The sequence below is a fragment of the Echinococcus granulosus genome (assembly GCF_000524195.1).
Source record: "Echinococcus granulosus chromosome Unknown EG_S00004, whole genome shotgun sequence".
Taxonomy (NCBI): domain Eukaryota; kingdom Metazoa; phylum Platyhelminthes; class Cestoda; order Cyclophyllidea; family Taeniidae; genus Echinococcus; species Echinococcus granulosus.
Window position 1 is genome coordinate 2,626,482 of NW_020170384.1, and position 23,598 is coordinate 2,650,079.

Consider the following 23,598-nt stretch of genomic DNA (forward strand, 5'->3'; position numbering starts at 1 on the left):
AAGTTGAAGGATTCAAGCCACAGTGAGTGTAGAGAAAAAACCAACAACACCGGATGCTGCTGCAGCTTCAAGTCGGGGATGAGATAGTGGTGTGGGCAGTAGCAGTGACGTTGTTGACAGAGGCCGGAGGCGAATCCGAGGCGAGTAGAAGGGAATCCACCAGTCGAAAGATGCGATCACGACAGTTGCAGAGGTAGGCCTCTGTCTCCCACAACATCTGCAGGATAGTCCGTGTGTCCTTGGTGTCCAACGCCACGTTCCCCGAGAGCAGTGGACTGAAGCGGAAGAAAGGCACTCCAAGAGAACTGCACCAGGCTCGAGAACGCTCCACGATACGACCTGATGAAGATGGAGATACAGAGGAAAGCAGAAGGTAAATGAACAACGAATTGGGGTTGAAAAACCTCGCTTTCTTTTTCATTTATCTATTGATTCACCCATTTGTGCGTTCGTTCAGTAACTGGCTCGCTCATTCATTCAGTAGCTTGCTCTTACCCATAGAAGCAATGGCACCTAAATATCCCTGTATCAACTCGTTAGCACGCTCGCTGCCAGCGTCACATGAATGTGACGTCCTGATTTTACCATCAGAACTCGATGTCAACGACATGTGATACATGCACCTAGGTTGTGACAACCGTTCGCCTCGATTCAATTTTTCCGTTTTTCGAATAAATGAAAGAATGCACCTACATTACGGCTCCAACAAACAACCCTAATCACCAGATTTTGAGTGACAATATATCCCAGCTACTGGTAGGTTCTATAAACAGGGGGCCTATTGTTGTTCCTGAGGAAACTTGAAGAGCGTATTCGAGATCTGCAAAACATCAGTGAGCATTGGCAATATTAACATTAGAACTGCCAAATGTAGATAGCCACTGCGAGGATTTGACAGCTACCTACGACAACCCTCACAAATAGGCTGACAACAACCCCAACCGAAAAAAACGGAGGTTTTGCCTAACACTCATTTGTGATACTAAAAATGGTATTTGCCTCCCTTTAAAAAATTCTTAGGTAGTAATAGAATAAAGGCATTAGATAGCCAGTTTCTTGCCCCACACATATTTCCTGCTATTAGATGACCAAAATCTCGTGTCACTTTCAGTACAGCCTGCGCCAAGGACTTATTATAAATACCAAGAGCATGTGGACGTTTACGGGTACATTTTGGAGCACACATATGCGTCAATCCGTAGGCGCGGTGCTCCTTCCGGTGTTGTGTACTCCCTACCTCCTATTTGCAATCCACCTTCAATTCGTAAAGTACCAGTTGAAATTCATGCATGCGATTTAAACTCGTCGACTTTACGAATAGAGGAGAGCTCGACTGCGAAGCTCCCAAAAGCCTCTCGTACCACTCGTTGCATAGCATTTGAAGAGGGTGTCGTATGCGCCAGCGAGACCGTACAATCTGGAGGCGGTTAAACTAACTATTTAATTATGCTTGTTGATAACTCAAAGATAGACGGACTACCTTCCACTACCGCTTACACTTACTAGAGAACGTGTCAAGGGCAACCCACAGTCCAGTCATCTCTAGTGTGAGTGATGAAGTTACAACTAGCTCAGATGCAAGGAAAGATAGAAGGAGGGACTGTCTTACCCTCTGACATGGTGGCCATCTCCACAAGCATCCGCGAGAGCTCAGTGACGCCCAAAGCCACCCGATAGGCCTCAGACATGTTCTGCGGTCGGAAGACATCCAACTGCTGCACCTCGCGCAGCGGCACTCGGCCCGTGCCCAGGGAGGTCACACAGGCGATTGGAATGGCCGGCTCACGCTGTGATGGAAACGAAGAAAGCGGTAGGCCAGATTTAGCAGAATTCCATCTTATGAGCATCTTGAGGTTAATGTGCATCAGCTCCGATGCTGACAACCTTCCAGCCAGAGCAATCAGTAGACAAGGGCCTGTGTCGGCGGGTTTGAGTGAGCAGGAGATAGAGCGCACTTGATTGCGACAACTGACAGAGTAATGAAGCGTCCTAGAGACACAAGTGGTTTCGGTCCAGCGTATCTACAGGGCCTGATGAATCCCAATTTAGTAGCATTATTAGCACCAAAATCGTCTGTATGCGATGCGGCACCGCCGAATCAGGAGGGAATGAGCTGGAGTACGACACAGTCGAAGATTAGCCACCAAGATGAAAACTTCCAGCAAATCGAAACAGGAACGTTTTGTGAGTTTGGAGGTATTTTCAACACAAGTATTCATCGATTGTCCATTCTCAATAATGCCTACTCCTGAGGAAAGATGATAGCATCTTGGTAATTGCAATCACGCAGTCACCAGTAGGTAAGGTTGGTTAGTTTGTTCTATTTCATCAAACGAGCAGAAAATAATACGACAGATTTCATTTATGCCATGAATCTCATGCCCTCTTAGGACGCATATGGATCCATTTAAAGGGTAATTCGAGGTAAAATTAGTACTTTTTGGCTAAACAATGGAAGTAGAGAGAAAACGTACTCGAAGGCGTCGAACAATGTTAAGCTCTTGTGCTTCAGTAAGCAAATCCAATGTGGGATTGTTGGCAATAAGACCACCATCGAGGAATGGACCGCAGGCGCGGAAGTAGCTGGGCGCTGCTCCTGACGCCCTCGCAGCTTGCCAGACAAGCTAAAAGTGAAAAACAACGGAGTCAGAATGTCTACCCAGCAGCTTTCACGCCTTTCTCTCAAAAGCGCTCATCAATAGATGACGCATCTTATGAAATAACAAAGGAACAAGGATATCATGCTCGAATTTTTTTAGTCCGGAGATCGTAGATCAACTGAAACACAGGGGTCCTACAAAGTGGATGAAACGCTAAAAATCAAGTGCTTCTCCCACATTCTAATTCGAGGATCCAGCAAACGTCTGATTCAATAGAATACCCTTGTAAAAATTATGAACTTGAAGATCAAAGTTCGAAGACTTGGACACATCGAACTTTTAGGAGAGTGGTTTCACACTTTTTGAAGGAGGCCTTAGAATGAATGCTGGATTCTATTAATTGCCAGAATAATTCACGGGTTATCATACGATCTGAGAACTCCTAAAGGCAATAAGAGTATGCGATGGCTGGACCCGACTTACTGATTACGGTGCGTGAATCAGAATAGGAAAACTTTCCAAATAACTATGAGGAGACAACAAAAGGATTGTGCAGCAGAAGACTTCACGCCCTTCAAAGCCCGAATTCTATGAAGCACTCACGGAGGGGGAATCTTCCAGCTTCTCCAAGACACCTTTCAATAAATGATGAGCTTACTAAAATGCCATGGGAACTGATATTCGCCTTAGAGGAGTAAATTGCAGAAGGATTGTCATTTTATCCACCTAGAGGTGGTGGATTAATTGCAACAAGTGTCTTGCACAATCGTTAGTTTAATCAAAGTCCAACGCCGAAGCGCTTTACCTTATGAAGAGGAGGGAGACCACCTCATCGAAAAAAGAAGTGAACTCTTAGAACAAAGCAGGTTTGAATTCGCTTGAACTGCGAAAGTAATCCCTGGGGAAGAAAAAAAGGCTAATCTAAAAAAAGGACCTAAAAGTTTGACTAAAGGAGTGAAGAAAGGTCCAAAAAGACTAACGAATATTCTCCACAACTTTTGATCTAAAGCGTTCTACAATTGTGCAATTTAGATAACTTGAAACAGGTAACTAGTAAATAATTGTAGAAAATTCGCTTTTAAAGAGCAAGATGGCAAAAAAGGACGCAGTTTCCCATCCGAGGAAAAAGGCAATTTACTAGCAAAACTATTTGAAACAATTGGCGGGACATTTTGAGGAATGTCAATGTACCGACTGCTCAAGGTAGCAAGAACTCCAAGCGCAGAGCTTCAAACAAAGCTGCCAAACGGGTAGCACAGTCAATCGAGGACCTTGATTTCACCTGCATACGATGGAAAGGCATGAAACCTTGGACGGCCCACGTGTCGCGGACTAGTTAGGGCATCGTAGAGAAAGCGACAGAAGACAGTTGCAGTGGCTACATGCCTGGGAAAGTAGGTGTGCTAAAACCCAAATTGGTGAATACCTTGCCATATAACGGACATCGAGGACGGTACGATGGTGGGGCACTCAACAACAGTAAGACATTTAAGCGGTACTAATGACTATTCCGAGCATAACGATTCCTAGCCCACAGTTCCGGTAGTCACTTCTGTGAGTTTCAGCCAGCGCCTGGAAAGCCTCATTCTTGATGTCTGATCAACGCATAACTTCGTGCGACGAAGTTGCGCAAGATAGAAGTCCTTCTTTAGGAACTGTAAGCATGGAGATTCACTAAGTTTTACTAGTCTGGAGAGTTAGTCCATGCTGGACATTGACGCGCCTGTGATGGGAGCGTAAAAGAGGCAGTAGGAGACTGTATCGAGAAATAATGTAATCTTTATCCCATCACGCATATTATTTCCCCTTTTAAAACCAAAAGTCCCTGTTCACCTTGGACAGCCCTCGTTACAAGCAGCCATTTGATCTATTCATTCCAATAAATTAAGTAATAGACTTCAATGACTTAGAGAGTGGCTCCAGCCAACCTACGGCCACCTCGTCGGCCGTCATTTCGTAGATTTTTAGCAGTTTAGTGTACTTGGGGAATTTAAGAACTGTAAGATATGTCTAAACACCCGTGAAGAAAAATGGTTTTGCTCCAGGGCAAAAATCGAGTCGAAGTTGGAGAGCTAGCCTACCACACTTCCGCCTGCTTTAATATCGACAGTCGAATTTGGGTGACCTATTATACAAGAAGGCTTCAAGACCTGTGCGATACACCTGAAAACCTATAAAAGATGCAGTTCCAGGAAAGTGATTTAATATGGTCCCACAACGCCAAACAAGCAGCTCATACAAACTGGCAAAAAGCAAATATTTCCCAAATTCTTAAAGAAGAGTGGATATTTGCGTTTCCAAAAAAATCGCGGTCTATCGTCAACCCACCTGCTCACTAGTAGGCACAGGCTGTTCCACACCCCTGAAACTGTACATGTAGCGTCGGGAGAAGGAGGAAAGGAGAGAGACGACGGACTCCTGCAGGTTCGACTCGTCCTCCCCCCCGTTACCCACTTCGTGGATAGTCTCACCGAAGAGGTCACGTAGGAAGGTGTTTAGCAGGCGCTTGTAAGACACGTCGGCAGTCATTGAGTTGTCAGTCACCTGCGTGACAGTACTGGTATCGATGGAGGTAGAGGTGGAGGAGGTGGAAGCAGCGACGCGAGGGGAACGGGCTTCGAGGAGCTCCGACACAAGTCGTTCCGTTCGTTCATATGGTGCGGGGTAGTTGCGGAACATGTGCAAGCGAGGAGGGAAATGGTCGCCTCGCAGAGCTGTGACTGAAACTCTAAGAAGAGAAAAAAATCGAGAACTCAGTTTTTTCATCACTCTGTTAGTGACGCGATTCCCTCAACGATCTGGTTGAACTAGACGCCCAACATTTAATATCATCATTTCAGGGCATTAAGTAAAGTGACTAGCTGATCGAAGAAATGCACTACCACCGAGATCATTGAAGTGAGTCCTTTTTATGGACTAGGTTGGCCATCCATCACGATCTTTGCCTCTTCTCCTCAGATGATGAGATTTGCAAAGAATTGCAGTCTTAACAAGTAACTCAGTCGAGGGTGAAATTCAATTAGGAATTTAAGTGGCGGTTATAAATGGTTAGCCTCAAATTATCGTTTGGAGGAATCCAAGAGAAACGAACGCTTGAATTCATTCATTATGCATGCTGAGGAGTGGAAATACCCACAAACCACAAGAGTAAAAATCTATACAAACTGCATCAAATCAAGTTGCACGAAGCCACGCAAACAACAACCTTCTTGAGGTTCCCACCTTTGACACCATTAACCGATAAGCTGGAGGAGTAGCAGTTAGTCACCTCGGCCTCCTGCCTTTGAGTGAACGTTTTCGTCTGGAAAGCCGGTCACTCTTGTGGTTTGCTGAGTAAACATTTTGAGAAGTTGGAGGTGCAAAGCTGATGCGCAAATTGTGCCAGAGAGGAACGGCATTCTGTCGTAGTTTTGAAATTGTGTGGTGCGTGTAACTTTCTCGCTTTCAGCTTGAGCATGCAGTACGAAGTTGAAGTAGTCTCTAAGTGGGTGGGGAGTTTTAAAGCAGAGCACCCATGGCGTTCAGCTTTAGTCACTGGAAGAACTGACAAATGAGTGGAGAGAAAGGGAAAAACAGCTGTTGAAGAGGTTGCAGGATCGGTTGGATCTACGTGTGACCTGAATCACGAAAGCTTCAAGTTCTGTTAGGTGTCCCATGTAGTGTCAAAACAGCCACAACACGAGAACAAGCCCAAGTTCTTGAAATTTTACTATCTCAATGTGTGAAGTTGTCAATGGGTTTGGACATCTCTTTCACTTTTGACGCTATCCGATGAGAAATTGATGAGTCATTGGCGCATAATTGAAGTTGATTCAGATGCTTTTCAGTGTCCGCGGTTCCGGTTACCATCCTGGTACACCATGACACTTCATCCGTGGCTGTAGCCACCCAGCTCCCTTCTGTACTGGTGTGGCCTGCTGCTGCAACCCAATGAGCTACATCTTAATTTAAGCGTACGGATTCGGAACAATAAGGCATACTTTTTCCCAGTAGATAGACTGAACAAGGCTTTTTAAAAAAGCCACTATAGGTGTGTCAGAAAAGACAGAGAAGTTTGCTTCGAACAATTTCCCAGAGAATCGGAGCAAACAAGAAAGTTGAGTCCAGCTGAATGCGCCTGGTAATGGCCGTGACGAGGCTTTTGAACTCATAATTCCTGCTAAATGATACCGTAAGAGTCAGATTCGCGGGTCAGTTCGATGGCTCATAAGAATTCTAGAATCTTGTAGAGATCTGCCATTAATTTAGTCAATTTAGGCATCGTAATTTTGTAGCATATAACAAACTTGCTGTATGCATCGAACGCTACAATGATGCTTCTCAATTTTGATGCTTTACTTCCAAATCCAAATTGTTTGTTAAAGTCGTTCCTAGGCCCTGTCGCATTCTTCGAAAACCCTCCTTATCATACTCTTTGCTATATCTCTATTATTTCCAAATCCCACTGCATAAAAAGGTCAGTCGAAACGCATGCATGCGATTCCGACGCGTCCGCTCCACAAATCATGTGGAGCTTGATTTCGAGGCTCCAGAAAACTCTCTCAACACTTGTTGCATATCATTTGGAGAAAGTGTAGTATGCGCCAGCAAAACTGCACATTTCAGAAGCGGTGGAACCAACAATGTCACTTTGTCTATCAATACCTCAAAGGTGGGTGAATAGCCTTCTGAAAAACCCTTCATAAGGAGGAGAAATTACCCTCTACTATTCCTCACAACTACCGGAGATCAATGTGTTAAGAGTAACTCACAGGCAGGACATATTTAGTGTGAGTGGTGATGGAACAACTGGTTCACACCTACATCGACATCGACTCGGAATAAAAGTCATACTGGAAGCTACCGGGCAAATTACTGCCACCAGCATCCACTAACAAGAGAAGACAGACAGTAAGCTTGAAGAATTACCATTGCTTTATTCACTTTTAGCCTTCCATTGATGGAGAATTGGCGTTGATAAAAGGTTGTTTAATGCTGACTGACTCGTGATAAGAGATGGCTCCTGCGTTCTGTTGCAATGGTCGGTTATCCAAAAACGGTGCACTCATTCACTACCAACTAACCATCCTACACTTCCAGAGCTCCCAATGCTTTACCCTACAAGACTGTGAGCTACAGACAAGGTTGTTCACTATGCCTTGTTCTACTGTAGAGGGCCAAAAATCATGGCTAAGATTTGTCCATTCGACGGGTACCAACTCGAGGCAAAACGTCTTTTCAAGACAAAATCAGAACAGTAAGGGCTAATAAATCAGTGGGAAGAAAGTCCTCCTCATTCCTCTGTACTCCATCATACTTGGATTTCATAAAAGAGAAACTAATCATAAAAGCAGAATTCTTGGCAAATTCCTGCAGTTATCAGGTTTTTGTACTACCAGAAATCGCCAAAACCTATTTGGTTAAATTGTAACACAAGTTTAACAAAGACTTAAGCTTACTTTGCACGAAGCCTAGATACGTAGAGAAGTACTAGGTTTATAAGCACTTCTGCTCCAATCCAAAAGCCCTTGATGTCAGCTGTGTAAGTCGCATTTAACTACGCATGATTGGCCCTCCGAAAACCAGTATATGACACGTAGTTCTTCTAAACTAGAGTTCTTTCACCTTCAACGTCTCCTAAATGCTACTGACGCGATCTGGACTTTTCACATTAAGTGTAACATTTAAAAAAGACGAACTTATCTAAAAATAGTGAGTCGACCTAAGTTCGTGGCACTGAACAGGCGAACCACAGGACATTCAAGTGAATAATGGCCAAGAGTGATTCACCAAAGTGTTGAGCAATTAATGAGGTTCAGATTTGTAAGTTTAAAGGGTGCCGCAAGAGTCTCACAGCAGCTGCAGTCCAGTAGTATCCACCAAGATGGTGCAAACATGGCAGGAAGGAAGGAAATATTTCGTATCGAATCCTGGACAAAATAAAGCATGTAGTCAATTGTTTGCGAACGGTACTGGTGTAGTGTAGGCTCTCAGTTAGTACCTACGAATTTGAAATTCGCGTAAATCTACGCGACTCGCACAAGGAGATGACGAAGAATACACGAAATTGGAAGTAAAGAAAATTAAATTTACTTCAAGAGAAAGCTGGGATAAAAATCCACGCATCAATAAAACACAACAAATTTGGCGATGAATGGGACAATATAGGTGAATGGAGACGTGTTTTACTGCCGACCACTTCTGACATGACATTACACGTGGATCAAGCCCAACACGAAGGTCGCAAGAATTAAAATTCACCTTCACTTCATTGTGACAAGTCGCCTTACTAGATAAGAGTCGCTTCACTTTAAACTCGTCACAGTGCCAGCAAACAAATTAAATAGTGAATTAAAAGTTGGCATTTGTATGGCACAATTTTCTCCCTGGAAGAAAGCTGCCTTTCAAGCGAAACCTCGCCCAGCTTCTCATGAAAACAGGCGGTTATGCAACATTGCAGTTGAACGGTATACCCACCTGTCGCCTCTGCAATGCTCTATCACCTCCTTAAGGAGGTTTTAATACTACGACGCATCCAGAAGTAGAACTGGTAACACATTGATGCCACCTCGATAGTCTAGGTTCGACACCTTCCGCTTTGTCTACCAAAGAACTAACAAAATGGTAGCTTTCTAGGTCTTTTCATGGATACAACAACAAAGATGGGGAAAAAACCCAAAACAGACGAGAAAGATTGTGGGTAAACAGCTGCCCACGACAGAAGGACCTGAAATAAACACCTCACACTTTTACTACATACAATATTTTCTTGCTTTGGTCTTGCAGGTCGTCTGCATCACCATGAAAATCTCCCATCATACACCACAGCCTTGGAATATGCTCGCCCATGGGCATATCTAACACTTACCAAACAAGATTATTTCAACTATATTGGAGCAGATGTGGAAATTGGGAACCAAGTTTGTCCAAAAATGCAGCATTTTCACTCATGCATCAGAATAGAGGGTATCCAACTGCCCTAATGGGGCAATTATTAACAATACATGAAATAAGGAGATTACTTTTGAGGCACACCTCGGCGAATAATCTTCTCACGCCCAACCTACAAAGTGTTAGCTTATCCTTGCAGGTCTTTTCCGTGATCCACATCCTGTGTCACCTTTCACCAAATTAGCTAAAATGCTATGAGATATCCAACCAAGGATATGCTCGACATCTTTCGTCCTTCCATATCTTTCAAGCAAAGAACAAAAAGGTAGGAGTGTGCGTAAACTTGATAATTAGTTCGCAGACGTTTTCCACTATGACACAGGTAGAACAAAAAGGTAACTGTAATGTTTTACGGATTAAAAGGGGTAGGAAACTCGATTTGCCGCAGTAGAATAAATATTGTTCTTTTGTGAGTTGGAGAGATAAGAAAACCAGGAAATACGATTTGATCACATTATCAGCTGAAACTTACCTCACGTCCGCGATGTCAGACATGACTGATCGCTCACCAAACTCCTCACGCAAAAGACTCTCGAATCCCTCTGTAGGATAGGGCCGATTACCCACAAAAATCTTCTCCTTTAGTCGAAAATACAGACAACGGTTGTAGCGCACACACTTGCCCTGCACGATATTCAACGCCAGCATAGCTCCAGTGGACGTACCTATACAGGAAACAGGGAAAATACGGGGGGTGTTAAGCTCGAGCTATAAGCTGAAGGGATACTACTACAAAGGGCAGCAGTAAGTGCTGAGTGCGTCTTATTACTACTAGCCAATCCGCATCTGTCAATGAGGAATGACATTTACTGATGGTAAGGGGTACCTGAAGCAAGCTGGGTGTGTGATGATGAACTGAGCCGTATAACCCATGAATGCTTGTATCCACAGGAGGCTTCAAGCATACTCCGATGATGGACCACAGTAAGGGCTTGGAGTGATGCAAAACTTCAAATGACAATCTTAAGTCAGGCAGTGATGAATTCTCTGCCACGTTGGCTTCTAAGTCACCAATACGATTTTTAGAAACATCAGGCAATTCGGAAGGTTAAAACCCTTGCGTGTCGAGATAGCTCCCGATTTCTGACTGGTACAGAAGGGTTGAAAGCTGAATTTTGTAGATCACACTATTATATGAGACAAAATAATTTCATTTCGAGATCAAAATGGCTGCCAAGACAGTGGAAGCTTTTAAAGCCAATATTTCAGCACGAATGACAAAGAAAGGCAGGTTCAATCATTAGGAAAGATCGTTGCAAACTAAAAATTGCCAGGTAATAGTGTTAGCAATTCAAAAGTCCCGATTTAATTGGAACTCTCTTCCCGAAATTGTCCCAAGAGAGGCCTAACAGTAGGAACTCACCAATCACCCAATCGTAAAGGTCGCGGATAGGCCTCTCCGCCGCTTTTTCGATTGCTCGCAGGATCTGGCACAAAACTAGCCCCCTAATACCCCCACCGTCGAGACATAGCACCCGGTAGCCGCGTCGACTTGCCCGAAAACCCTCTGCGTCTCTCTGCATGTTCTCCGACGCCGCATCCTCTGTAGGTTGACATATTGTGGAGAATGTGGTCAAGGGAAGACTCGGGTTGATACCTCCACCACCTTAATTGCAGCAATAGACAAAAATTAAGCAAACATTGGTGAAGCATTCGAGATACCCCCTAACATGGTCTCGATAGTATTTGATCAAATCTGTGCATATCACATATGTATATAAGTAGAAGAACTGCCATTCCAGGTTGTAAATGGCTGCGAAACCCCATACACAAAGTGCACTAAAAAGGGAGGAAAAGCATTTCCTCATTTACGGAGAAAAGCGCAGGTGGAAGGTCAGCGTGTCAGGAGTACCAATTAACCTCTAGAGACATATGTGTACCTAACAAAATTTCCCCTTTCACAGAATTGCCATCATTTCTCATACGAATAAAAAGTACGGAATTGACGTACTAAAGTAACCGACGCAGAACACTCCTGACGCGTAGCCACGACTATGGGTAGTGATTTCCAGAAAGACAGATGAGTAGTTATTGGAGAAGAGTTGAGCATATTTTAACTCATGACACCAAAAAGAAAATATATTCTAAAAAATGCTTTTGCAGGAAATTGATAAAGTTGCCATCTTGAGATGGAAGGAATGAGCACGAGTTTGGAAGTATTCTGAATGCATTAAAATGCACTTCTGGGGTCTTCCATATGGCCTCAAGGAAAGTGGCAGGAAAATTTCACATTTTTGCAAAAGATAGATCAAAGGTGGAAGGATTCATGGGAGAACGCTGAGCAATTTTTCGGCCTTGCGTATTTTCGTTTTAAAATTAGGATGCAAAGCAATCACGTCTAAACGTGTCATTTGCATACTTCGATCCAATAAGCCGGACGACTTTATAGTTTGATATAAAAGCTATCCATCTAAGATAATGACGCTTGGCCACAATCTGGTCTTGGACATCCTGCAAATAGGTTCACAAATTCGTACCTATCAGTATGTGCACCCACTATAAGAGTCAAGTTTCCTCCATCGTGGAGTTTTGGGTCAGGGGTACATTGACACGTGTGATGCCGATGACTGTTAGGAGGACCAGCTAGCTTCACGTCCTCGTCTTAGTCATCCTGTGTATACACTACCCGTCCAATCTGAAGTGGCTGTGCCCTCTCCCGATTGGTTGGTCCTTTCTAGCTATCCCATATATACACACATCACACCTTATGTTACTGCTCCTAAGTGAACTTGGTTCTAATTTGGACCTATGTTTTCGCTAAAATATCACTATTTACGTTTGGAAAAGTCTGAGAAGTGAGGATTGTATCTAGGTTATAAACTACGATAAAGGTATAATAGATGTGAAGTTTCCCAGCAGTTCATTCGGCCACAGCTGTAACCATGACAGCGGAAGAATTTCAGGACAGTAGCGTCAGAAAAATAAAACGCCTTTACCAAAAAATATTTAATCACACTGGTAAGTGACTGCAATAAGAAGTGGAAGATTTTTTGAGTGAAATGAAAAAAAAGTGGCAGATGTAATTAATGTTACCTCAATGAAGCAACAGCGGCACCACAAATCCTACCTTCTCAGTAACCAGGTAAATCATGAACACTGTCGGTTGAATCCGACAGTTATGAGATTTTGCAGGCAATAACCCATTTTGAATTTAGAAACTACTACCTTCCCATTTTTAACCCTTTTTGAGCGATCGTGCCTCTTCGAATGTTCCCTCAAAGTACACTAGACTGTAGTTGGGAGGGAGAAAAGCTGAATTGACTAGCTTACTTCCATGCACAGCCGAAAAGCATCGAGCGTTTCGCTCCAGACAACATGGCACACCGGGTCGACCTGAGCAGCTCCGAATGGCACGACTCCAGAGGTGGCGATGGTTATGCGATCCTTGTTCTTGCTGCTCTTGTTCCTGTTGATTATGATTTTCGAAATAATAGTGATGGAGTTCCTGAGGCTTTATTGTCTCCAGAGCCGACGCTGTTGCAAATCCTGTGGCTAGAGGCTGAAGAGATGATAAAGCTGCTAAGTTGAAACTCCCATTATTTTACAGTATGAACCCCAATACCCAAAATAAAACAGATTGAGCTGGGATTAAAGACTATAAAACAGCAGATAAGCCAATCATGCGACTGAGGTAATATAAGTGTCTCATATCAAGTATATTAAAGGGTTTGTTTTCTTCACAATCCATCTGAAGCTCAGAACTCGACTTTGAGACAGAGACGGATAGACAGTTACGCAAAAATTAAGCGTAAGAATAAGCAGGAACATGTCTATGTTACTGGTCACTACATCGACCTAAACTTAGTTTGTAGTAAAACTTTAGGTAGAATCTTTCTCAAAAAAAGGTAAATTGACATCTCCTCTTCAGAGCTTATTCACTACCTTTGAAGTAAATCCGAGGCTCGCCCAAAGTAACTGAGTGCAATAAAGCACTCGAGTTATTCAAGTAGAGGACCTTCCTCACGACCGATATAAAGAAGGATGAGATGTGTAGGTCTATTCTGTGGGGGTTCTGCCTTAAAAATAAGTTGTTTACACCTCCAGCAGGTTAGAGACCCAACAACACAGATCACAGGGATGTGGAATTTATAATAATGGACAAGAATACGGTAATGATTACTGTCGAATCAACAAAAAACACGCTGAAGAGGAGCAGATAGGTTTTAGTGAATGAGATCACCGAATACATTGTATTTAATGCAGACAGACAAGAAGCTATCAAGAAGCCGATAGTATGCTTACGCCCTAGACAACGCTGAATGCAAGAGATAAGGAAACGGATAGGATATGCCAGGTAGTTAGAAAAGAAACGTTTCCGAGGCATAAAACTGCAATAAACTTGCCCCGTATTCAATGCAGACAACAGTGAGACAAGACTTTCACAGTAATTTCGAAGCTAAGTGGTATAGTTAGGTCTTGCGCAACTAAGATAAGGGAAGGTTAGCTGCGAAGACTAGAAATAGGATTCAGAATGGCCAGATTGCATTAATGAGAGCTATGGAACTCCTCCTCGAATACCCTTCAGGATCTTAGAATCAATATGACAGTCCACACCCATATATTGGAGATAATTGTCAAGCCTCAAATCTGGTTATTTAGCCAGGGGTTTTACATGCATCTTGTAGAACCCAAAAGTAATCGGCCGAAAGGTTTCCCACTCATAACTCCTTTGACGTTCGACCTTCTGGGTCCTATTTGTGTTACCGAGATCACCTACCTATGACTAGCATTCGAGGCATAACTAGTCCATTTTCTTATCCTGCCGACATAACGAAATGTACGTCAGCATTGCCGTTTCAGTTACCATCATGCTACTTTAATTTCGACACTAATTCTTTATCAATCAAAAGTAAAAAAGGAAAAGAGCAAATTCAACAACGAACTTTTCGATGAATTCATGACCAGTCAATGGCATTTCTATCATGCCTCCTTGGTCTTTCACTCAAGGTCTCACGTTGTGATTATCTATATCCAAACATTAGCGACGAATCCCAAGGTTTGCATCTAGGTCTTTAAACCGAGGAAGGCTTAGCTACAGCTTGCATGGCTCATGGATAAACCTTCATGATTATATTGGCCTCAGCACCTGGTATCCCAGCCCCCCTACTTTCAGCCGTTATAATGCACCCACCCACAAGAGCGCGGACTTTTGATGTCCCCTACTCAAAAGGGTGAATAAAAACCACTTTGAAAGACGCTGATCTACATTTTCAAAGGCATGAAAAGCTTGATTCAAGAGTAAGTTTTCACTTCAAACTGTGACTTATTCTTTAAACATTCTATTGGAATGGCCGATTAGCACACCAAGATCCGTCATGAAAGTAGGATGCAATCAGGCGTAAACGATTGGGAAAAATTAACCAAACATAGAAAATCAGGCCTTGAAATTCAAGAGATGGACAAGGAAGAATTCGTTTTTCAACTTAAGGGGAAAAATTTGCCCCGTTTTTCTTGAGAAGGACGCAGAAGTGTGAATAGAAAAGCATAAGTATCCATATTTTATGTGCAAGGTTAAGTAATTATTTATAATAATCTTAGAAGAGTCTAAACCAATGGACACACAAACTAGTTATAACTTTCATTGAGAGGCCATCTAGGCCAAAATTTAGCTGATAATGTTTTTGAGGTGACAGTTGATAGCTTGAACTTAGATCAGTATCCACAAGGAGTTGCCCTAACCTCACAAGGTCTAGGGTGTTTAGCGATCTATTAATCTTTCAATTTCAGCAGTTCATGGTACCAGTGGATTAACCGTAAATTACTCACAGTTGGTGGAATCAGAATTATGAGATGTTTTACCTTTGTTCAGTGGAAGCAAATTCAGTGTACCTGCTTCTCCGTCACCCCGATTGATTTCAAAGAGCCTAGTACCATTGGAATATTTGATAGGCTAGATCTCGCTAAATACATTCTTTTCATTACTATCCACCTTAATCTCATTTGCTCGATTCAAATCGCCTACCAGAAAGAGAATCTTCTCTCAAAATACCAAAACACGGTGAATTCAGTTTGGTAGTGACATTTCCTTATCCGCTAGACGCCTCTGCTATTGTCGATAATTCAAGTTGCTTAAACTGTGTCTGCCTTTGATTCCACGTTGGAGGTGACACTTAAAAATAGTACGAATTTTTCACTAATTCACCACAATTTTCGGAGAACCATAGAGTACAATGTCTATTTAAAGAGGTGATACCATCGATATTTTCGAGAGTCATGAGATGAACCCTGAGATATATCGACCGCTAAACTTAAATCCGACACCTCCAATCTGATGACCTCATATTCACTACTGTGAGTCCGTGCCAAGGACGAATAAGGGCTGCATTAAAGTTTCATGCAAAGCTCTCAACCTCACCAATTCCTTCCGGTTAATCGCATAGACCTTAAGTGACTTCAATCTAATTGTTTAACCGCCAAATGCGGCAGGTCATCCTTTCGATGGACAACTACCCATAGCTTCGTCAATTTTACCAACAAATTGCACTAATGCGATTCACTTTTACGTGAAAGAAGTGAAACTAAGCCAACTAATTAGTTGCTTTATCATAACGATGGATTTCAGACGATTAGAACGACATCAAACTTCACTAGCTATTTCCCAATTAGTTCCTGACCATCTTGGTTTATTTTAATGCTCAAAGCTGCTTAACAAACGCTGGAGTAAAAAAAAAAACAAAAGCACTTTCTTATCCCAAATCAATTAGTCGATTAACCCACCTTTTACAAGGATGAGGTTTAACAATGTGAAGTGAAGAGATGAAGGACAAAGTGACAGCCCTTGAAGTCAATCGTCATTTGTCAATGACTGTGGATGAAAGTCATTTGCCTTGCAGTTTCCACAACTTCCTCCTCCAGATCGATGTTAGTGTAAACTAGTTGGTCAATGATTCCCTATGCTGAACATACCTGGAAGCTGCCCTTCACGAGCAGTTCTTCATGATCGTCACATTCTCCAACCGCATCTTCTCTAAACGCTGCACAACAAGCGCTACGAGAAGTTTAACGTGGTTCGTAAAGCAGACAAGCTCCAATCCTACCCATCTAGTTCAATTGGCAGCTTATTATATGAAAGCAGGTTGAAAATGGGAGGAGAGTAGTAGAGAATGCAATAAAGAGCACTGTGTCGATGAGAGACTGACACACCTCTACGCTTTACGAGGCATGGAGATAAACAATCACATGGGTCTTACAACACCAAACCATTGGTTCGAGCTACACAGAAGACCGCACAAATTTGTTTTGTTACCTGAGAGCTCATTCTAACTCAGCACCATCCAACAAGACCCCAATCCAGGTCCTGAAGCTGAAAGATCATTTTGTGGAACAGCTAAGCTATCATACAGTTAATTTGTTGGCCACATTCCCGCTTGCTAACCGCTCCATTTTTCAAGGATTTAAATTTCCCGTTTTATTTGCCCTATTTAAACAACCAAACCTCGGATAAAAAATAATAAGACTTACCATCAACCGATTTCGAACATTATCAATAGCCAGTCTTCCTATGCATGAATTAAAATCATTAGGAATCACTAGAATTAACTCACCTCAACAGAAGCCACTGCCAATTCCTGTTTCCCATTCTCCTTGGCATCTACATCCACTTCGTCTACGGGCACATGCTCCTTCTCTGTCTCAGGGGGCTGTTGCGGTGACGGCAAAGGTCCCATCTCCACGCTCTCTGGTCTCACTGCCTCATCGGCAAACAGACTGTCCAGTCCCGGCAACGCTGCAGAGATAAACCTCGACACGATGGTGCGACGAAACCACGACTGGGGGTTCTGCGTCGTCGCTGTTGGACTTGCTCTATCCCCCTCCACTACCTCCGTCTGCATCGGTTCGGGCCTTGGTGAGTTGCCCTCCGCATCAGAGGAGACCTCAGCCACGGTCTGCATCGCCGAAGTAGAGCAAATTCCGCGGACCGAGGAGCGCTTTTGGGGCGAGGGGGACTTTGAGGAAGAAAAGGAGGAAAGAGAAATGTGGTTTCCTCCAGAGAGGTAGATGAAGAGATCATTGTCGACTACCAAAAGAAGGAGAAGAGGTGGATGCGTAATTCAATCATGTGAACCCTTAAGTCACTGCAGGTTTCAACCACAATCTTGGTAGTATGACGTCAGAAGCCTTTTGAGATAGAACTCCAGTCGCGCATTAATTCACAAATTTTTATCTGGACTCTTATACCCAATAAAATCTTCAGGAAGGACTTAGACGCTACACCGATTTCATTGGTAGGCAAATACGGGCAAAATAAGAAAACTCTGATTCTGTCAGATAGATACAAGAGAACAGAACAATCGTTGAAGAAGACACGTGCCGTAGATGGCAGAATCCGCTGTAAAGTCACGATGGGTCTTGAGCAGCACAAACTCAATGAAACCTATCGATCCAATGGATCTATCGAAATCGACAGGGCCCGTCATTAACGTTGGGATCAAATGTCCTCTCACCTCGTGCGATCATCGTTCCCGGCTCGTGGATGGTTGTAAGAGCACCAACACAGATGACTGGTCAAGGAGAATGACAAGGACGTCATTCAAAAGAGAAAAAAACAATGCATGCCTAAAATAAAATTTCTTTCGGGCGCATACACTTCCTATATCGTCCTCAAGGAGGACTCGAACCCTACAGTGACGGCAGCGGCAGACGAATCTAATACAAAGGATCATCAATCCTGAAACCTCTAACTGGACATTACGCCTAAAAATCACGGAAGGAGGGTATCCGGTGTGGATTCAAGATAAAGATTATCGAAGCTACACCTTCGGAGAGAACTCACGTACTCTATATATTGGTGAGATATTTACAGGAAGAAAAAGAAAAAAGAACTTACGATCTTTCGTGAGATTAGTATTATTTAGCACAGGGTCTGGTGGAGTGCCATTGAAGAGGTCACCAGTGGGATCTGTGTTACTGCGCAACGCAGCGAAAGGCATGTCCTGCAGAAGTTGGGTGAGGTAGGTATAACTAGAACTGCGACTGCAGGTACTCTCTTGCTGATTGACACAATCCGCCTGTTGACTACGACGTGAGACGGCCTCCGGGGAGATGCAACCTGAGGTGCAGTTGGCTCGACCTAGAGGACAGCGCTGGGCTTGAACCACATCTAGAGCGTAGAGTATTGCGTCTCTATAATGCAGTATTTCGGCTGGTTAGACCCTATTCAACCAAATAAATTCTTCACCCTACAAGTATTCGTGGTAGTGGTCAACCTTTATCAGATTGCGGGTTCGCAATTTGCTCAAATTTTGCATTCACCTAGAAAAATATCATCAGAAGGATAATGACGAATGAGACAGCATGAAATGGAATCTTTCTTCCGCCTACCCGAATGTGTGGCAGGAAGTCTTTTCAAGGGCAGATTTTGTAGCATGAGATCTTGTGCTGTACTGACCTGTAAGGCTAGCATTTTATTTAAACCAGTTAGCCCTGACCGTTCCAATTGGTTTCAGCAAAGGAGTTTTACTTAATGTGAATCTTTAAGTTATATCGAGTAGATAAATCTTAACCGCAACTGCCTAGCTTTCAGTAAGCGAATAATTCCTTCCTCAGTCACCTGAGGTTGTGAGATAGGTAGTGAGTGGACCATTCGGAGATAACCAAAAAGGATATTTGCGTTAGCTAAAAGAACGCTGAAATGCAAAACAAAAATCAGTGCATTTTCATAAATGCGAAGTAAAAAGTGGTGATCTAACAATCGTATTGTTATCTACGAATGCATGACATATAGAGGTCATTTGCCTTCTAGCCTCCATAACTATCGCCTCCAAGTCAATGTAGGTCCATCAGTTCCTGCTTTAACAAGGCCAATCTAACTGTAGAATCATTATGATCGAAATGCACCTAACCGCAAGTGGACTATGATTGAATTCATTTTTTACTTCCACTTCTGAGCCGCGTATTCGAGTGTCACATCCTACGGCTGCATCCTTCGGCTTCTGAGGCGAGCCCCACTTAATTCGCAGAGCAGACAGGCTACAGTCACATTCATCAGGTACAACAAACAGTTTACGATAATGGGGGTAAATTGAAACTAAGACGAGGAGTCGAGAGCCCAATAAGAGGAGCACCGTGTCGATGGTGGATGACACATATCCATGTCACTAAGGCACTGTATGCGTTTTACAAGTGCATATGTCACAGTCGAAAACTGTATGAACGCATTTGGTTGCCTAGTACTTGTAAGTTGTCCCAAGCACTAGATCATACAGTCAAACCGCATAATTTCGATCTTACAACGAGTCGGTTAGCCGAGAGATCAAGGGGAAAAACGATTGAATCGAATGAGGGTCCACATTTAAACCAAGTTTCAATTTAAACGGCAACATGAATGTCTGATGTCCTGTGGGAATAAATCCAGAGAAGCGACTAAAGTTTACCTAATTTGGGCAGGCAATATGAGAAAAAAGGATTCACATTCACTGCACAGGAATCAAAATATCCAGCGACCGATATTTTTGGTTTCCACTCGACCTAACTAGTAAAGACACACAGTACCTCTAAAAGTCCCCACAAATCTTGAAGCAGTATGAAGCTGTTAAAATTGAAGACAAATGACCAGTTGGAATGGGGATCTTTACGCACGTTTCTATGAACCATTCCCGATACAGTTCGAGCACAGAACTACAACTTGCCCAGGGTTGAGAAGACGAAACACTGCATCCTGATAGGGGAGAATTCGATAGGAACCTACCTGATCGTGTTCCGCTGATACCTAGAAATGGAAGAAGAGATAGATGTTACTTCTTTCAAGGATTGCCACACTGACAAAAAACGTGTGAGAAAATGAATTATTTAGAGGTTAACCCGGCGACAATTTATAGGAAACTTACTCAACTTAAAGGAGAGATTTGATAAGAATGCAATACTGGAAGGCGATTGATTGTATTAATTCTAACAAATGCTTTGAGGAGGCCAACAACTGATGATGAAAATACGTCACGAGAAAGTTATTTCACGATGCCTAAGGGCTCACACGAAATTTTAACACAGCGGGTCAACAAACACAATCTTTCATCTGATCAACAAAAGCAAATCACTAATAGGCAACAACTCCAGTGCATAAGGAATTACTTTGCGTAGGTAAAAACTAAACAGACACAGAAAATGTGGAAGAAAGCACATGATCACTTCAATGATGGCAGCGAAATTTAATTTAATGCTTTATATTAAAGAAAAATTGATGATTTACTGATCGGCCCATTTAGCACTACAACTTTCTGGCACTGAAAGCAAGTTAATTAACACCAAGGCTGTAAAATAGGGGGTTCTGTCCGACCTAACCCCCGGAAGAGTTAACCTCAGCCTATACCAAGGACTTCATTGCTCATTAAATGTTTCCAGCGAGGCGCCCGTGAGTTCATCAAATCTATCTCTTCTAACAGGTAAATTGAAAACAAATTCACGTAAAGAAAGAGCCGCTCATGGATAAGCACTCAGGCTTAAGTTCATCCACGACTTTAAGGACTTAGGAACAGCACGTATTGAGTTTGCTAGGCAATCATACGAGAGTGTGTTTCCCTGAGAACACTTCCATCAACAGTTTTAGCCCTTTAACAAGGGATTTAAGAACTTGGTATAGATAGTACCTTTGACCGAGAGGAACGCAAGCACAGGCTGTAATACAGTATTCATAAAGAGCTTGGACCCCGATAAGCAACATTATTTTGGGATTCACGGAACAGTTACAAGCAAAGCCTTTAAAAAGATTATTAAAAAAACTAGAGGCTTAGCATCCTGAAGCCCCGTAGCTTCCGCACAAGCCATGATTCTAGGTGAGAGGACTAGAACTCACACGTTAGATTCGTGCTGGCAGAGCCAGTGCCGTGGGGAGAGGCCCTCTGCGTCGGTGATGTTAGGATCTGCCTCGAAGACTATCAATGCATAAACGATGTGCACGTCCTGACATCGCTACAACAAAGAAGAACAAAAGGATGGTATTCCTTGCCATGTTCGCTCTGAAAAGCTATTCTAGTTAACAAAGGTAGAGTTCATATGGGTCATGAAATTTTCTAGATGGAACTCAGTGGGAGCACTCACATCTAGCGTCTGAATAAGGTTGAAGGGATGATCAAATACGAAGCACCCCAAATTGTTAGAAATATTTGAAACTTCTTTGCTCAAGCCGAATTTCCTGAGGCAATTAACAAGGTAGTGAGCGCGCCTCATCCATTGACAGCGAAAATACACAAAACACCCTCCTTCGTTTGCTTTGATCAGTCCTCCAAGTGAACAAAGGCAAGATTATCAAAGGCGAAAAAAAGTAAGAACAACATAATCCACAGCACTTCCTAACAAAAATCCAATATTGTAATATATCTTCAAAATAAAAGCTAGTTCAGCTAAGAATCCAGACAAAAATAGCCTACAGCGAAGTATTCAAGGGGACGATGAAATGTTAAATCACTAATCGGGGTTACAAAAAGTTGATGATCCTTACAGCCAACTGTAGACTGAAAAAATTGATAACAGTGAGTAGGTTTCTAGTTTGGTGAAAAGCAGGAGGATTCGTCTGACAGTCAATTGACCCGAACAGACAAAAGGTAAAGCCAATTGGTAAGATCAGAAGGACTTGAAATGTGGAATAGTGTCTTCAGGAAGCTGAACCATTAAACAGCACCATTGTATCAGTTTAAGAAACATTTGCCTTCGAAGTGTAAAGAGACCCTTTTAACCTAGTCAGCCACTGCAGCCAAGGTTTGTCAAGCGATTGTTCTTACAGTAGGGCAGAAAAAAAATGAAACATCGGCAAGAAATCGATCCAGATATCCACTTTCTTCATCTACTCCAAGCTATCCAAGCAAGTCCACTGGAAAGCATATCGTCTAGCTACTGTTGCATGGAGGTCTTTTTAAAGAATCAACAAAAATAAACAAAATAAGGGCAGTGAGGCAATTTTTTAGCAACCGAGATAAAATCGACAGCATTTAAAGCAGAATGTTGTGGAGATGTCGCCTGTTTAAATGGTAAATCCCATGTTTCATTTCAAGGCAAAACCCTGCGTCTAGGCGAGAGGGAATTGGGAGGATCGAAATCAGTAAAGTTAAAAAAATTACCTAACGAGTAACAAAAGACCTTTGCAAAGTTCATTTTTACCAAGTAGAATAAAAAAAGAATATACACTTTAGAATCACGACCAAGATTTGTGCTTACATAATATTATTAGTCGATATTATCTCTAGGCGAGGCAAATCTTCTTCAAACAAGGTTCCACAAGGAAGGAAAACATGCAATCGAGAATATGCAAGCAGGGTAGCCAAAAAATCTGTTGGCAATCATAGAGACGTACAAAGTGCTTGGAAGGCATAGAAGGATATCAGCATACTGGAGCCTACCTACTTTCCGAACTGAATTCAGCTCGGTTTCAAAGCTGTAGTGGCTCCTCTCAACATTTGGGGACGGTGTGGTTGTGGAATACGGTAGCGAAACGTATAACCTAGAAATTGTTTTAAAAATGTGACTCTGGTGATGAATAATCAAAAACAGACTCATTATTTTCAAAAGACTCCGTTACGAGGCACCACTGATTACAATGGCGACAACTTGTAGGCATGCTTAATGTGAGCCATGATGAAACTGTTGACATCTGCCTACAACAACTCAGAAGAAATTGTAGAAGGTATCAAACAGATGGATTCCACAGCTTGTGCATTAATATCAGGTGGTAGACAATGGAGATTCGTTTGCTTATCGTTCTGCGCATCGCGTTATGAAAGTGTCGCACTGGAAAATGGACGCCTGATTGGCTTGTGATAGGAGATGGCTGATGTATTTCATTACAACGTTTGTTGAGCAAACAAACATGGCATCGTTTGGGTATCCCAAAAAATCCACTCATTGGCCGCTGCCCACAACTGAACTCTCAAAAGCTCATGGTGTGTGCATGTGATGGACCGCAGGCGAAATCGCGAACTTGTTGAGTAGCTTGCTTCTAGGTGCAAAAAAATCCCTTCATCAAAAGTACTCCGGATTTGTCGATTAGCCAGAAGAAAGTGCTGTCCGGACCAGGGGACGCCGACTCACATACCGCGTTTTGGGGTGGGGAAAATGGAAGTTCTGCCTCAAGGCGCTTCAT

The 23,598-nt window shown here is 42.8% G+C and overlaps 1 protein-coding gene across 1 annotated transcript; it reads right to left on the reverse strand. All coding sequences in view use genetic code 11, as the record gives it.

Moving 5' to 3' along the window:
* Window positions 1–67: 67 nt before the first annotated feature.
* EGR_01241 (calcium-independent phospholipase A2) lies at window positions 68–23,598 on the reverse strand (the record flags this gene model as incomplete). Its single annotated transcript, XM_024490490.1, has 13 exons — window positions 68–339; window positions 1,610–1,787; window positions 2,475–2,624; window positions 4,533–4,610; window positions 4,929–5,328; window positions 10,003–10,195; window positions 10,894–11,136; window positions 12,801–13,029; window positions 17,075–17,547; window positions 17,975–18,031; window positions 18,358–18,653; window positions 21,319–21,434; window positions 23,488–23,598. 13 exons carry the CDS (start codon window positions 23,596–23,598, stop codon window positions 68–70), a joined length of 2,796 nt encoding a protein of 931 aa, XP_024355309.1.